Source organism: Scardinius erythrophthalmus (genome assembly GCF_964197995.2).
Source record: "Scardinius erythrophthalmus genome assembly, chromosome: 3".
In the NCBI taxonomy this organism is placed as follows: domain Eukaryota; kingdom Metazoa; phylum Chordata; class Actinopteri; order Cypriniformes; family Leuciscidae; genus Scardinius; species Scardinius erythrophthalmus.
This window is the reverse complement of record NC_138223.1, coordinates 58,794,354-58,812,358: the sequence shown is the minus strand read 5'-3', so window position 1 is coordinate 58,812,358 and position 18,005 is coordinate 58,794,354. Positions and strand designations below refer to the sequence as shown.

Below are 18,005 nucleotides of genomic sequence, written 5' to 3'. Positions count from 1 at the left end.
GGGTCAGTTTAACACAATAAAAGTGTAAAATTAGTATGTACCATTATGTGTAATTAGTGTAAATATCCTCTGCTTCTTGTTCTTGTGAGGACAAAATGGGTTTTCATACTTATTTTCAGTCTTAATAATTGAGATCCAAAAAGCTAACAACCAAAAACATACTTTCGAAGACTTGTGTGACTCAAGTCTCAAATTTCATGTATTTCATATGTTAGTCTTTGAAAGGCTTTTTGTTTTATTGCCTGGTTTTTAAAGGGTTGATTTCGCACGGACACTAAACACCATCCTTGTAACCAGCCTTTCCAAAACACATCTGTGTATTGAAATTTTGCATGCGTGTTCTTGACTCTAAATGAGGAAAAAAAATCACAAAATCTCAAGTTTAATCCCAGTGTTTTAAACATTTAAAATCCAGTGCCAGAGACCCAGTAGGAGGGTTAATCTGTCTTCCCATCATCAGCAGACGTCCTTTATCTGATCACATCCTACAGGAACATCTGGAGGGAAGCGGTGTGTTGATGTGTGTGTGTGTGTGTGTGTGTTCCAGGGTGAGATTCAGCAGCTGTTGATCTCTCCAGACCCCAGAGCTGCTGCTGATTACTGCCACACCCACATTCCTGACTGTGACTCCGCCCTCCTGTACAACAGCCTATCTCTGGACCCCGTGGAGGTAGCCCCGCCCACAGCACTCCTCGTGAATATTCAGCAGTGTTTCTGCATAGATAATGAACGATGCTCTCGTCTGTTCTTTGGCTGGGTTTGGAGAGCCGTGTTGAACATGTTGTCAGGGACTGGAGCCAGTGTTTATATTATTCACCCTAAAGCTACTGTACGTCTGATTTACAACTCATAAATAATGAAGACGTTATGGAAGATGAGCTGCGAGATTGTTAATCGATGGTATTTGCTTTTGTTGAAGCATTAACCCTCGTCATTTCTGCTTATTATTTTAATAATCACATTTAACCCTCTGGTGCTCTTCTCGTGTCGGTCAAAAATTAATACTTTTTTTTTCTGTCAATGAAATTAATGTACTATATTTTAGTTTTTGATAATGTTTTTTATTTAATATTTTGTATTTTTAGGGGATTTTTTATACTAAATTATATTTACGCTGGATTTATAATTCCAATAATTACATTTCCAACTTAAACTGTGGTAAATATTGAATGCTTTAAAGCACAGACTGAAGTTTGATCTCTTTTCAGAGACGACCCTTGGCAAATTATTGAATCTAGGAAGATTCGGTTACAGAACTTTACATTTATTGTTATGAAAAATGCACAAAAATGCTATTTTCAATGTTTGTCTGAAATATATATTTTCAAAATCACATTTTACTCTAAAACTGCAAGAAAATCAAAGCCATAAACCTAAATAAGTTGTGTTCCAAATTTGAGCTTGATATCTCAATAAATGATCTTTCAGTGAGATGTTGTTCGGCTGCAGTACCAAACGCTTCCACTAGAGGACATTCGTCTCATTCATTTCCAATGCGCTAGTTTTGACTGCGAAGAGCACAAGTGTGGCTATTTAATTCAGGACCATTTTACCTTTTAACCTGTGTGTGTTCACACAGCAAGTGCCAAAACCTTTACCAAATTTCGTACCATTCCGACAAAGACAAACAAAACGTAAAGTTTATCGGTCAAAAATGACCGAAGAGCACTAGAGGAATTCCTATTGAAAAACTACATTACCCATGATTCTGCAGAGAAATCTCCACCAATCAGAGACGAAAGACAAGCAAATCCTGCCAATGACATGCAGATGACATAAAAGAGTCTCAAATTCATTTAAATATTTGCATATGCATATTTTGTAATAAATGTAACATATATAGTTTCTATAGATATAATCAGCATCTTTAAACGAATGGTTTTATATTCCTACACGTTTTTAATTTGATGATGTCATTTGCAGTGCTTCCTTTGTAATGTTGTGATTCTCCTCAGAGGTGGTTGCTTTGTTTTATGTATTATGAAGTTTTAAGAAAGATTTTTTTTTAAATTCCCATGAGAAAAATGAATGGAAAAATACTGTATAAAAAGTGTTTGCGCACTGTTTGCGCTCTATCATGACAGTTTTGTGTTGTTGATCATGTGTGTTTCTATGGTGTCTGTTGTCATGGTGACGCAGGTCAAGAAGCCGCCGAGGAAACCAATGGAAGAAGAGTTTGACGATGACCTTTATAATGACCTTTACAGTGACCTGTCTGAATCAACTGCAGGAGACAATGCCACCGAGTACGAGGTGTGTGTGTGTGTGTGTGTGTGTGTGTGTCATACAAGTTTTATGTTTATTTCCTTTTTTAAAACAGCCAATGAAATGTATTTTTGTTGTTAATAAATAGGCATAAAGCAGCATTTTAGTAGTTCACCAAAAAAGAAATTTCATAATTTCTAACAATGAGAAAACAATTATTTTTCGACGGGTTTCTTTACCATTTGCATTAAAAATACTAAAATGAGAAAATGTCTTTCTCTTGTGAAACAGTCCATTTAGAAGTGAAAAAAAAAACTGTTTAGTCTTTACTTTTAAATACTTACAAATACTATGTACAATCTGTAAGTACATTTAAATGTGGATACTTTTTAAACTTTCACTCAAGTATTTTGTATTATTAAGGCTGTTCACAGCCAGGATGATAACTATACCAATAACAATAAAGATTAAGGGCCCTATTTTAACGATCTAAGCGCATGGTCTAAAGCAAAGGGCACAAGTTCACTTAAGGCGTGTCCGAATCCACTTTTGCTAGTTTAACAACGGGACCAATGGTCGGTGCTCCCGGCGCTGGTCTAAAAGGGTTGTCCTATTCTCATGAGTAATGGGTGTGTTTTGGGATTTACGTGCGTTAAACCAATCAGAGTCTCATTTCCCATTCCCTTTTAAATGCCAGTTGCGCTCGCGCCATGGCGGATTCGCTATTTACATGACGGAATTTGATAGTGGAAATACCGAACGCGTTTCCAGAGCGCAAACGGATCTGCTCGTGCGCGAGGTTAAAGCTGTGTGCGCGCGCGTGTGTGTGTGTGTGTGTGTGTGTGTGAGGTTAAAGTGCGCTAGCAGAACATCTACAGGACAAGACGGATTCACCATATCTTTGTGTACACAATAATAATCTTTTACATTGTAATCCTTTTATTTTTATACTTGGCTTGTTTGTGTGCTCTTGTGTGTCCCTGTGTGTGTAATAAGCAGAGTGCAGAGTGTGTGTGTAATAAGCAGAGTGCAGAGTGTGTGTGTAATAAGCAGAGTGTGTGAGTAATAAGCAGAGTGTGTGTTTAATACGCAGATTGTGTGTGTAATAAACAGAGTGTGTGTGTGTAATAAACAGAGTGTGTGTGTGTAATAAGCAGAGTGTACGCGCGTTGTGGACCCGCCTATAATTACTAACACACTCATTAAATAACAAAAAAAAATTGCGCCATTGACTTTAGAGCAGGGCTCAGTCTATTTCTGTTCCTCAAAATAGCAACGCGTCAACAATGCGCCAGAACACACACTCGTTTTCAGACCAGCTGGTCTATGGACGCACAGATGGGTGCAAGTGCATTTGCTATTGAAAAACGTCTCGGGTTACGACTGTAACCCTTGTTCCCCGAGAAGGGAACGAGACACTGCGTCGTCGTCGTGACGACACGATGGGAACGCCCCCAGCGTAACGCATCTGAAGTATGAATGAAATCTGTCCAATCCTGATTGGTGCTGCGTCATGACGTAGTAGATGACGGCATACCCGGAAGCTACAAAGGGACGCCGGCTCAAACACACGTTAGCTACTTTGCGATGAAGCAAGCGCTCTTAACGTGATAGGTGTGGCGGCGAGACGCAGTGTCTCGTTCCCTTCTCGGGGAACAAGGGTTACAGTCGTAACCCGAGACGTTCCCCTTCGAGGGAACTCGCACTGCGTCGTCGTCGTGACGACACTATGGGAACGCAATGCCCACTATGCCACACCGTAAGCACGCCACCCTAGTGTGAAGCTGGAAGACCAGGCACACTTAGGACGCGAGCACTCTGGCGCCAGGCGTCACAGGGAGTTGCAGACTATAAAATCTTATGAAGGTGTGCGGAGTGGCCCACCCAGCCGCTTCGCAAATATCTTGAAGCGAGGCTCCAGAAAGGAGGGCTACCGAGGAGGCCATGCTCCTGGTAGAATGAGCCCTCACAGCTATAGGTGAAGGCAGATTGCGCACCTGATAAGCTGTGGCTATAGCCTGAACAATCCAATTACTGATTGTCTGCTTGGATGCAGGCAGCCCCTTCTTGGGTGAACCAAAGCACACCAACAACTGGTCTGACTTCCTCCACTGAGAGGACCTCTCAAGGTACACTCTCAGGGCTCTGACTGGGCAGAGCAGGTGAAGTATCCCCTCTTCCGCCGTCACGTGAGTTGGAGGATGAAAAGCCTGAAGAACCACTGACCGTGCCACATTAGATGGCGCCTTGGGCACATAGCCCAGTCTAGGGTGTAAGATGGCCTTAACTCCACCAGGGGCAAACTCCAGGCAAGTTGGCATTATAGCCAAGGCCTGGAGATCCCCCACTCTCCTCAGAGAGGTGATAGCAAGGAGAAAGGCCACCTTAAGGGTCAGGTTCTTTGCCTCAGCCGACTCCAGTGGCTCGAAGGGGGCCTCAGCCAACCCTTCAAGTACCACCGCCAGGTCCCAGGTTGGAACTCTGGAGCGAGCCGCAGGCCTCATCCTCTGAGCCCCACGGAGGAAACGTACAACCAGATGGTGCTTCCCCAAAGGCCCATCACCTACAGGCGAGTGGAAAGCCGCAATGGCAGCCACATACACCTTTAGTGTGGACGGGGTTAGACCGGCGGAGAAACGATCTTGGAGGAACTCCAGCACTTAAGCCACTGGGCAGTTAACTGGGTCCACCTCACGCTCTCTACACCAAGTGGAAAACACATTCCACTTCAGGCTGTACAGTCTCCTGGTAGAGGGAGCCCTGGAGCTGAGTAAGGTCTCGACAACGTCTGCCGACAGGCCAGCCTTTAGGTACCGAGCCCCCTCAGGGGCCAGACCCAAAGGTTCCACAGCTCTGGCCGGGGGTGAAGTATTGTGCCCCCTGCCTGAGACAGCAGATCCCTCCTCAAAGGGACCTGCCACGGGAGGCCGTCTAGCAGAGCTATAATGTCCGAGAACCAAACTCGGGTCGGCCAGCGGGGTGCTACTAAAAGTAGACTGATCCCCTCTCGGCGAACCCGCTCCAAGACTCCCGGGAGCAGAGCGATCGGGGGAAATGCGTACAGACGCAGCCTCGGCCACATCTGCATCATGGCATCCAGCCCCAGCGGAGCTGGATGCCTGAGAGAGAACCACAGTGGACAGTGGGACGTCTCTTGAGACGCGAAAAGATCCACTTCCACCAGGCCAAATCTCACGCACATGGCTTCCACCACCTTTGGGTGGAGTCGCCACTCCCCGGGCCTCAGCCCCTGCCTCGACAGGACGTCTGCTCCCTGATTTTGGTCCCCGGGGACGTACATCGCTCTGAGAGACGACAGTTTCCCCTGGGACCACAGAAGGATCTGGTGCGCCAGTCTGCATAGAGGGCGCGACCTCAGACCCCCCTGATGATTCAGATACGCGACTACAGAAGTGTTGTCCGAGCGTATCAGGACATGGTGGCCGCGGAGGTCTGGGAAGCCAGCATTTCCAGGCAGTTGATGTGCCAGGAAGAGTGCCGGGTCTCCCACAGACCTCTCGCAAAGCGGCCGTCCATGACCGCGCCCCAACCAGTGAGGGAGGCATCTGTTGAAACGGTTTTCCGGCAACATGATGCTCCCAGCACTGGTCCCTGGGACAGGAACCAAGGTTTCCTCCATATGACGAGGGAACGAGGCATCTGCGCATTACCCTGATCATACGGAATGGATTTCCCCTCAGGGAAAACCCCTTGGCTCTCAACCACCACTGTAGGGGTCTCATGTGTAGCAGGCCAAAAGGTATGACGTTGGACGCTGCTGCCATGTGCCCCAGCAGTATCTGAAACTGCTTTACAGTGAGGTTGTGGCCTAGCTTCGCTCTGGAGACCATCGCCTGAATGGAACCCACCCGAGCAGGAGACATTTGTGCCCGCATCGTCGTGGAGTCCCATACCACTCCCAGGAACATAGTCCTCTGGGAGGGCGTCAACACGCTTTTCTTTGTGTTGAGTCTCAGCCCCAAGCACCTGATATGGGCCAGAACGACATCTCGATGCCGAACTGCCATATCGTACGACTTGGCTAATATTAGCCAGTCGTCGATGTAATTGAGTACACGAATGCCCTGGAGTCTCAGCGGAGCCAGCGCTGCATCCATGCACTTGGTGAAGGTGCGAGGGGAAAGAGCTAGGCCAAAGGGAAGAACCCGATATTGGTACGCTTCGCCCCCGAAAGCGAACCTCAGGAACTTCCTGTGACATGGAAGGATGGAGATATGGAAGTATGCGTCCTTTAGATCTATCGTGACGAACCAGTCCTCGAACTGGATCTGACTCACGGTGGCTGGAATTGTGAGCATCTTGAACCTGAATCTCCTCAGAGAACGATTCAAGTGCCTGAGATCTATTATTGGACGCAACCCCCCATCCTTCTTGGGAACTATGAAGTACCGGCTGTAGAACCCGGACTCCCTGTGTGGCAGAGGAACACGTTCTATGGCCTCTTTTACCAACAGGGATTGAACTTCCTGTTCCATAACCCGAACCTGCTCTGGGCCGACCACAGTCCAGACCACCCCGTTGAACTTCAGGGGAGGGGAGCTGAACTGCAGTCTGTAACCCAGCTCTACAGTACGCAGGACCCACGCAGATATATTCGGAAGCATGAACATGCGCCGAGATAATCTACTAAGGGAACCAGCCTCTCAAGGCTGGCCTCGGGTGTCAACCGAGCCTCATTCCCGACCCCCTGAAGCGGCTGACCGGCAGGGAGCAGTCGAGAATGATTTTCGGTGTGCGGACGCGTTCGCTGCCCAGCCGCAGGTCTTTCTAGAGGCGGCTGGAGCGGCGTGCGTGCGCGGGAAATCAGTGTGGCCCGAAGCGTACTGGACGGCGGGAACACAGCACTGATTTCCTGAGAGCTCCGGGGGGAAGGCGACCTCGATCGCTCCGCCCCGGGGGGGACAGCTCTGAGCGGTCCGGCCGCAGCTAGGACCGTTTGGCAGAAGCCTTCTTTGCCTGAAGGATGGTCCTCAGATCGACCTTAGGCTCAGAAAGCTTGCCGCGAGAGCGACGCCTCCTTTTGCCAGGCTCCCTCGGGAGGGGCGTGGGAGGCGACACTCTCCTTTTTGCACCTGTCGGTGCGAGGCTCAACAATTTAATTCCTCAAAATTAAATGTAGCCAAAAACACTGGAAAAGTGAAACACGGTCTGGATGGTAGGCTGAATTAAAATATCTAACTTCTCAAAGTCAGATAATATTCCATCATTTTAATTCCATAGAATTGAATGCAGCCATAATCACCAGATAATACTGTTTAATATTAATACGGTTTCGTAATCTATGCGCTGCCTCGGCAAACGCGAGAATCGAGCCGTCACAATATATTGGCTTTCATCCCTCGAGAAGAAAGCCAACAGGTGCTAGGTTGAAACATCTGACAGCGCACGGCTCTTTTCTATGCACGCGCGCCGAGATATTTCTCAATGAACACTGCCAGCACCCTCAGGAGCTGACTGTGAATGCCTCGCACCCAAACAGTATTATTTCACAGACCGCGTGTGTCCCTTTTATAGCAGACTCGTAATCTAAGCGCTGCCTCGTCAAAAACGCGAGATTCGAATCATTCACAATATATTTGGCTTTCATCTCTCGAGAAGAAAGCCAACGGGCGCGAGCCTGAAACACCCGAAACGCACGGCTGTGCGTCAAGATATTTCTCAATGAACACACAGCCAGCACCCTCAGGAGCTGACTGTGCATGCCTCGCAACCACACAGAATCTTTATTGCAGAGCAGCCCCGTAATCTACGCGCTGCCTCAGCAACACGAGACTCGAGCTACTATAGAATAGATTCTGTATTGCAATGCAGACATTAATCTACGCGCTGCCTCGGCAAACGCGAGATTAGTCACAGAATCTTTAATGCAGAGTAGACCCGTAATCTACGCGCTGCCTCGGCAAACGCGAGATCCGAGCCACTATAGATTCTGTATTGCAATGCAGACCTTTAAACTACGCGCTGCCTCAGCAAACGCGAGATCCCAGTCACAGAATCTTTATTGCAGAGTAGACCCGTAATCTACGCGCTGCCTCGGCAAACGCGAGATCCGAGCCACTAGATTCTGTATTGTAATGTCGACCTTAAATCTACGCGCTGCCTCGGCAATGCGAGATCCCAGTGACAGAATCTTTATTGCAGAGTAGACCCGTAATCTACGCGCTGCCTCGGCAAACGCGAGATCCGAGCCACTAGATTCTATATTGTAATGCTATATGGGACAATTCTTATGGGACAAACAACACCAAATAAGACAAACAGTTTAACACAGAGCGCTTCAGCTGAAGAGCAAAAAGCTAACGTGTGTTTGAGCCGGCGTCCCTTTGTAGCTTCCGGGTATGCCGTCATCTACTACGTCATGACGCAGCACCAATCAGGATTGGACAGATTTCATTCATACTTCAGATGCGTTACGCTGGGGGCGTTCCCATAGTGTCGTCACGACGACGACGCAGTGCGAGTTCCCTCGAAGGGGAACATGGCGCAGGACGTGAAAATGAAAACTGCGTCGGGCTGAAACTAGCAAAACTGCAGCGCTTATAATACATTGTGCAATTGTGCATTGGTGTGGACGCTAATATGGTTATCACCAGTGTTCGAATTGTGTCAAAGGTCTTGGGGTCCCCCCCCCCAAAAAAAACAAAAAAAAAACGTAATAATATGCATATTTTCATTTATTTATTTCATATAATACTATAATTTCATTGACTTAACTTTTAGTGTTTCAGAACATGTTTTTGCAGCTGAGCATTAACTCTGTGCATAATTGATGAACAAAGACTTTTCTCCACCCAAAGTCTATGTAATAATCCGGGTTTTTCCTGGCTCAAAATGAGGCGTAGGTGCTAAAATCCCGATCATGTTTTTTAATAAGATAATTAAATGTGTAGACCATCATATACCCTACTGTGTTTTCCACAGTATTTTTGTGGGTTGAGCTCGGTACCTCTAGGGGGGTCCGGAGGCATGCCCCCCTGAAGAAAATTTTGTACATTTTAAAGATAAATTCATTAATCTGGTGCACTTTGAGTCACCCGAATCTGCTGTTAAAAATAAATAATCCACCCGCCAACCTCCCGAACCTATATGATATTCTCTGATTTAGATATCTGCATCTGATCATCACATTTCAATTATTCAAATTCTCAGTGTTAAGCATGATAATATGATAAAATATCACACTGAAGTAGGCTGATTTAAAATTAAGATTTATTTAAAATAAAAGTTCTTCTTTTGTCAAAATTACATTTCCAGCCTAAACAGAGGCTTTACTCCCTTCAAACTTAAATTGTCAATGTTTCATTACATCACTGTTGGAAAACAATCTTATCAGAATAATTTTTTTAGCTTTATAAAGGGCATTTCTTTCCCTAATTTTTACTCTCTATACTCTTTCCCTACTCTCAGGGAACTGAGGTTACGTTAGTAACCCGAGTACGTTATTTTTTTTTATATTGAAAATTGTTTTAATCAGGGCATTTGTCCGGTTGGGCAAGTACAATTCTCTTTCACTTGTCCCTTAAAAAACACACGCACATGTCCCGGACAAGCGTTAATGTCGAAATTCAGATCAGTAAATTACCAAACAATCATAAAATAAAGAAATATTATCTTACCGTCATCGTGAGGTGAAAATGAGGATTCACTCTGCCAGACTCTCGTGAAAGTGCTTATCTATAGCACGAAATTTATTTCTCGTACCATTTATTCGCCAAAAATAGTTTTTGCGTGCATATGATACGCACTTTATGGCATGTAATACACACGTACTCCACACCCCTAATCCTACCCAAGGGGTTTGCAGTGCATATCATTTACACGAAAAAAAAATAAAATAATAATTGGCATATAAATGGCACGATAAATAAAATGTATCTGTTTATAAATTCAACAGTCTGTAAATTCCTTCAGAAAACAGCGTGTGGCGCACTTGAGCGTCTTTTCAGACGCAAATCTAATTTGATTTACTTTATAATGGGAGCGGCAGTGCAATACTTTGATTAAAAAATATATATATATTACCTAATAAATTATTTTCTATTATTTTAGTTTTAATGAAAAACCAGGGGACCCCCAGAGGTAATTTTTTTGGGCCTTATGGGGGGTCCCTTGATGCTTATGGGAGGTCCCGGACACTGGTTATCACTATAGTTACGTTTTCTATCTTTAGTTATCATTACTGGTGTGAATGTAGACTTTTAATTGAGTAAAGGTTTTGTAGTTTTACAGTGATGTTCTAATGCTGTGTGTCTGTGTGTGTCAGATAGTGGAGTACGAGGACTCTGAGAACGAGACGGAGTATTTTAAAGAGTACACTGAGTATCACGATTATGACGAGTACGAGTACCGGCCGGCAGAGAGACAGGAGCAGTTCTTCAGTGGACAGGTACTGTCTCTCTCTCTCTCTCTCTCTCTCTCTCTCTCTCTCTCTCTCTCTCTCTCTCTCTCTCTCTCTCTCTCTCTCTCTCTCTCTCTCTCTCTCTCTCTGTCTCTCTCCCTCCCTCTCTCTCTCTCTCTCTCTCTCTCTCTCTCTCCCCCTCTCTCTCTCTCTCTGTCTCTCTCTCTCACTCACTCACTCACTCACTCGCGTCTCCTTCATCTGTCTGATATTCCATTGTGTTCATTCTAGTCTTAATTTCAATAACGAAAACTATGACGAAAAATGTTAACGACTGTTTTTTCCATGACTAAGACAACAGAACAACATCGACATCATTAAACACATCATAAAACTATGACAATATTAACATGCAATATTGTTGTGAAAAGACGAACTAAGACGAAAAAAATCAACTGTAATAAATCTAAACATGAATCTCAACTTTTTTGTTTGTGATTGTGGTTATGTAATAAACGCATAACCGATACAAATAATAAATGATACAAAGTATTTTGATTGATGTTTTATTTGAAAAACATCATTTAGAATCATCAGAATTAGGAATTTCGAGCGTGTTAATGTATATGATAATATTATAAATCAGGAAACTAGATGAGCAAATGAGTCAAATAACCCATGCATATGAGTCGACATTCTGTTAATTTGAGTTTATAGGGGAAAGAGCAATAATTCTGATGAAACGTTAAAAGAAATTTCAGTTATCGAGATTACAATTTAGAGCAAAATAATCCTGATGATCAGTTTAAACATTATGCTGTGTGACTAAAATATGACTAAAGTTTTCATTGACAAAAACCAGACTTTAAGACCGAGACTAAATGAAAGAGCTATCTGACGATATGAAGCCTGTTCCCTCCAGTCGTCCCTCGGCCCAGAGAAAGGAGAGAAGGGAGAGCCGGCGCTGCTGGGAGAGGGGACTCTGATTATGGGACCCCCGGGCCTGCATGGTGCTGAGGTAACCTCACCCGCCGTACATCATCACTGTGTTTATCATGTTCACGTGTGTGTGTGAGTGACAGGCACTGCGCTTGGCTTGTTTCCCGCAGGGGCCGCCGGGTGAACATGGTCCAATGGGACCCCCGGGACCGATCGGAGATCCAGGAGACCCGGTGAGACACACAGACACACACTCTCCATGATCGCCAGGCTAATGAGTGATATCACACACTATTACACTGTCTGTCTCTCATTAGGGTCCTGAGGGCCGTCAAGGACTTGCAGGGGCTGATGGGATACCTGGACCTCCAGGCAACCTGCTGATGTTACCGGTGTGTGTCACTGACTGTCTGTCAATCACGTGACGTTGGTTTTGGAACTTCGTTTGAATTGACAAATACACTATCGTTTTAAAGTTAAATGAGCCATAACTCAACCGGTTCATATGTGAGTCTGGTCTGGATCATGCGTTTGTGTGTTTGAATCCTGTGTGTGTGTGTGTGTTAGTTTCAGTCTGGTGGTGATGCTCGTCTGGGTCCCGTCATATCGGCTCAGGAAGCTCAAGCTCAAGCCATCCTGCAGCACACCAAGGTCAGACACTAACTCTACACTAACTCCACACTAAATCTACACTAAATCCACACTAACTCTACACTAACTCTACACTAACTCTACACTAACTCCACTCTAACTCCACACTAACTCTACACTAACTCTACGCTAACTCCACACTATCTCTACACTAACTCTACACTAACTCCACTCTAACTCTACACTAACTCTACACTAACTCTACGCTAACTCCACACTATCTCTACACTAACTCCACACTAACTCCACACTAACTCTACACTAACTCTACACTAACTCCACACTAACTCCACACTAACTCCACACTAACTCCACACTAACTCTACACTAACTCCACACTAACTCTACACTAACTCCACTCTAACTCCACACTAACTCTACACTAACTCTACGCTAACTCCACACTATCTCTACACTAACTCTACACTAACTCCACTCTAACTCTACACTAACTCTACACTAACTCTACGCTAACTCCACACTATCTCTACACTAACTCCACACTAACTCCACACTAACTCTACACTAACTCTACACTAACTCCACACTAACTCCACACTAACTCCACTCTAACTCCACTCTAACTCCACACTAACTCCACACTAACTCTACACTAACTATACGCTAACTCCACACTATCTCTACACTAACTCCACTCTAACTCCACAATAACTACACACTAACTCTACACTAACTCCACACAAAATCCACACTAACTCTACGCTAACTCCACACTAACTCTAAACTAACTCTATTCTAACTCTACACTAACTCCACACTAAATTCACACTAACTGTACACTAACCCCACACTAACTCTACACTAACTCCACACTAACTCCACACTAACTCCACATTAACTCTACACTAACTCTACACTAACTCTAAACTAACTCCACATTAACTCCACACTAACTCCATACTAACTCTACTCTAACTCTACACTAACTCCACACTAACTCCATACTAACTCTACTCTAACTCTAAACTAACTCCACACTAACTCCATACTAACTCTACTCTAACTCTACACTAACTCCACATTAACGCTACACTAACTCTACACTAACTCTACACTAACTCCACACTAACTCCACACTAACTCCACACTAACTCCACACTAACTCCACTCTAACTCCACACTAACTCTACACTAACTATACGCTAACTCCACACTATCTCTACACTAACTCCACTCTAACTCCACAATAACTACACACTAACTCTACACTAACTCCACACAAAATCCACACTAACTCTACGCTAACTCCACACTAACTCTAAACTAACTCTATTCTAACTCTACACTAACTCCACACTAAATTCACACTAACTGTACACTAACCCCACACTAACTCCACACTAACTCCACACTAACTCCACATTAACTCTACACTAACTCTACACTAACTCTAAACTAACTCCACATTAACTCCACACTAACTCCATACTAACTCTACTCTAACTCTACACTAACTCTACACTAACTCCACACTAACTCCATACTAACTCTACTCTAACTCTAAACTAACTCCACACTAACTCCATACTAACTCTACTCTAACTCTACACTTACTCCACATTAACGCTACACTAACTCTACACTAACTCTACCTGAGGTTTGAATAAATCTAGACCAGTTTCAGAAGTGTTTTTGATTATTTAGAGGCAGTATTTTCCCCTGAAGATGATTTTTATGGACATAAACATCAGGGTTTTAAGCGCATTAAACACTTTATGACAATACTTGCAATTTGTCAAGTCAGCTTTATTTTTACAGCGCTAATACGATACAGATTGTACATGACTTCAGTTAATAATAATAGCTTCACAATAATGGGTGTTAAATATAATATTAACTTTAAGCACAAATAGTAATACAAAATCGTATAGCACATGAAACACACAAATATATATGAATTAATTGTCCAGTTGTTGTGTTCAGTCAAATGTCTCGAAACTCTTCAGATTTTGGGTTTGTTTTGAAGCCTTTTCTACACAAGCAGAGATTTGATTGGGAATGAATCTGATGCTTTAGTAACCAGTGTTGCGGAAAGTTATTTAAAAAAAATTAATCTGTTACAATATTGTGTTACACCCTAATAAAGTAACTACTTGCGTTACATAGTTACTTTTATGGAATGTAATCCGTTACAATGTTGCGTTACTCCCTAATAAAATTACTACTTGCGTTACATAGTTACTTTTATGGAATGTAATCCGTTACAATGTTGCGTTACTCCCTAATAAAATTATTTCTTGCGTTACATAGTTACTTTTATGGAAAGTGACCCATTACAATATTGTGTTACACCCTAATAAAGTTACTACTTGTTGCAATACATATTTACTTTTATGGAAAGTAATCTCTTACATTACTTTTGCGTTACTTTAATCTCACCTGGTTGAGGTTCGATCTCTTTCAGGCCTTGCAGGTGTTTTACTGAGGAATTGTGAGAAAAGTGTTTAATGTAGTTATGGATTCAACAACATACATAGTCTATGTAACACACACACATATAGAATATTATTATATTCGGAACACTTAGAATATTTCCTGACCTGTAGAGCGATGTGCACCATCGTACAGCGATGTGCAATGTTAAGATCTCTTAACATTATGGTTCATAACAAACTGTACAACTCTTTTTATTGAAAGTTGAACGTAATGTGTTGTGTTACTTCTGGCACTTTTGGTCTGTTCCCGCACATGCATGAGTGGACATGTACAAGCGACTACATTATGGAGGACAGAGATACTTTTATTTCAGTAGTTTAAAACAATTTTTAAGAGAAGTAGACAGAAAAGTACTGTGCAAAGTAACTCAAATATTAATGTGTACATTTATAAAGTACACATGTTAATTTACTGTTACATTAAAAAAGTAATATGATGTAATGCATATTACTTGTAAAGCATTGCTAATACCTTCTAACTCATTTGCTCATGATTCAGATTTGTCCTAATGCACTTTTAACATGCTTTGCATCACACTGATGAACATGTGTCCTATGTGTGTGTCTCAGCTGTCTCTGAAAGGACCGCCGGGACCGTTAGGACTCACTGGACGCCCGGGACCGCTGGTGAGTGTATTCAAACATTATGAAGTTAAAAGTTTTCTTTTTCTTTTGTAAATGTTTATAATTAAGATCAGTGTTAGGTTAGTCTGTATTATCTTTAAAAACATGTGTGTATGTGTGTGTGAGTCAATGTGTGTGAGTGTGTGTGGCGCCCTCTAGTGCTCCTGTGTGTTTGTGTTCTGGATTACACAGTCAGCTGAGGTTATGTGTGTCATCAGGTTTCATCATTTACAGTTTTACCTTCATCTGGACAATTACACAATTAAACAAATTAACAAATATAAAAACAAAAGAACAAATAAAACCCAAATCAGCAGTGCTCAAATGATCAGATTGAGTGACAGTTTTACCGTCAGAGTTTACTTTCAGTTGAATGTGCTTTATTGGTTATAAAGGACTTTTAAGCTAGTGAAGAAGTGTATGTCTGTAAAAGTGTGTTTGGTGATTGTGTGTTTGATGATTGTGTGTTTGGTGATTGTGTGTTTGTCAGGGTTCTCCAGGACCGCGGGGTCTGAAGGGAGATCATGGATTCACAGGACCACCGGTACGAGATTGTGACACTCATTAGATGTCCATATATACTCTGCAATACCAAAGTTTGGAATAAAAGTGTGTGTGTGTGTGTGTGTGTGTGTGTGTGTGTGTGTGTCTGTTTGTGTGTGTGTGTGTGTGTGTGTGTGTGTGTGTGTGTGTGTGTGTGTGTGTGTGTGTGTGTGTGTGTGTGTGTGTGTGTGTGTGTGTGTGTGTTTGTGTGTGTGTGTGTGTGTGTGTGTGTGTGTGTGTGTGTGTGTGTGTGTTCAGGGTCCTTGTGGGCTGCCGGGGGCTCCGGGACTCAACGGTAAACCAGGCAAGAGGGTGAGTCTCACCTGCACACAAAACATACCAGCAGATGCATGCCTGAACACCTGAAATACACCCGTGTGTATGTGTGTGTGTGTGTGTGTGTGTGTGTGTGTGTGTGTGTGTGTGTGTGTGTGTGTGTGTGTGTGTGTGTGTGTTCAGGGTCGTGGTGGGATCGACGGAAGCAGAGGTGAACCAGGAGAAACAGGAACTAAAGTAAGTTATTCTGTCATGCATGAGTGATGCATTAATTGACTCTTGTAATGAGTTTGACCTCATGCAAAAGGATTTTGACGGAACAAACAATATGTATTCTATTTTCTGACCCATCAAACCCTCATAATGAGTTAAACATCAGAAGTTAGAGGAGATGAATGAGACATTGAATGTGAAGATGAATATGCTGATGAAGATAAGGCGATGATGAAGTTCATGAAGATGATCTCTTTTGGTCTCATTTGTGAGCCTGTAGGACACCTGAGATGATTTATGTGTGTGTGTGTGTGTGTGTGTGTGTGTGTGTGTGTGTGTGTGTGTGTGTGTGTCTCATTATCAGGGTGACAGAGGGTTTGATGGTTTACCTGGTCTGCCTGGAAACAAGGGTCACCGGGTAAAACACTCTCCATTTACACACATATCACATATCATCTCAATATGAATGAATAATCATGAATGTCAGAAACATCTGTGTGTGTGTTGGGGTGTGTGTGTGTGTGTGTGTGTGTGTGTCTGTGGTGTGTATGCGTGCGTGCGTGCATGTGTGCGTGCGTGCATGCATGTATGTGTGCGTGTGTGTGTGTGTTTTTTTTTTTTTTTTGTGCACGCAGGGAGATACGGGGAAGAAAGGGCCATTTGGTCCTCCAGGAGCCCCTGGAGAAAAAGTGAGTGAACATATCTTTAATATTTTTTAAATGCATTACAACACCTAGCAACCACCCAGATCACCTTATCAGCTGCATAGCAACACCCTAACAACCACCCAGAACATCCTAGCAGCTGCATAGCAACACTTGATCAACCACCTAGACCATCCTAGCAGCTGCATAGCAACACTTGATCAACCACCTAGAACATCCTAGCAACTGCATAGCAACACCCGATCAACCACCCAGAACATCCTAACAACTGCATAGCAAAACCCGATCAACCACCCAGAACATCCTAACAACTGCATAGCAACACTTGATCAACCACCTAGAACATCCTAGCAACTGCATAGCAACACCCGATCAACCATGCAGAATGTCCTAACAATTGTATAGCAACGCCCGTTCAACCACCCAGAACATCCTAGCAACTGCATAGCAACACCCGATCAACCACCCAGAACATCCTAACAACTGCATAGCAACACCCAATCAACCACCCAGAACATCCTAACAACTGCATAGCAACACCCGATCAACCACCCAGAACATCCTAACAACTGCATAGCAACACTCAGAACATCCTATTAACTGCATAGCAACACCCAATCAACCACCCAGAACATCCTAACAACTGCATAGCAACACCCAATCAACCACCCAGAACATCCTAACAACTGCATAGCAACACTCAGAACATCCTATTAACTGCATAGCAACACCTGATCAACCACCCAGAACATCCTATCAACTGCATAGCAACACCCAGAACACCCTATTAACTGCATAGCAACACGCAAAACATCCTATTAACTGCATAGCAACACCCAGAACATCCTATTAACTGCATAGCAACACCTGATCAACCACCCAGAACATCCTATCAACTGCATAGCAACACCCAGAACATCCTATTAACTGCATAGCAACACGCAAAACATCCTATTAACTGCATAGCAACACCTGATCAACCACCCAGAACATCCTATCAACTGCATAGCAACACCCAGAACACCCTATTAACTGCATAGCAACACGCAAAACATCCTATTAACTGCATAGCAA

General features: G+C 43.5%; 1 protein-coding gene across 1 annotated transcript in view; it reads left to right on the top strand.

Moving 5' to 3' along the window:
• Window positions 1–18,005, top strand: part of col5a3b (collagen, type V, alpha 3b) — a 52,770-nt gene that overhangs the window by 13,097 nt on the left and 21,668 nt on the right. The window contains exons 5-17 of the mRNA XM_081361292.1: window positions 548–670; window positions 2,140–2,253; window positions 10,490–10,612; window positions 11,487–11,582; window positions 11,674–11,736; window positions 11,821–11,895; window positions 12,071–12,154; window positions 15,181–15,237; window positions 15,725–15,778; window positions 16,036–16,089; window positions 16,237–16,290; window positions 16,631–16,684; window positions 16,902–16,955. Of these exons, the coding sequence (XP_081217418.1) occupies window positions 548–670; window positions 2,140–2,253; window positions 10,490–10,612; window positions 11,487–11,582; window positions 11,674–11,736; window positions 11,821–11,895; window positions 12,071–12,154; window positions 15,181–15,237; window positions 15,725–15,778; window positions 16,036–16,089; window positions 16,237–16,290; window positions 16,631–16,684; window positions 16,902–16,955 (1,005 nt within the window). The remainder of the gene's footprint in view (window positions 1–547; window positions 671–2,139; window positions 2,254–10,489; window positions 10,613–11,486; window positions 11,583–11,673; window positions 11,737–11,820; window positions 11,896–12,070; window positions 12,155–15,180; window positions 15,238–15,724; window positions 15,779–16,035; window positions 16,090–16,236; window positions 16,291–16,630; window positions 16,685–16,901; window positions 16,956–18,005) is intronic.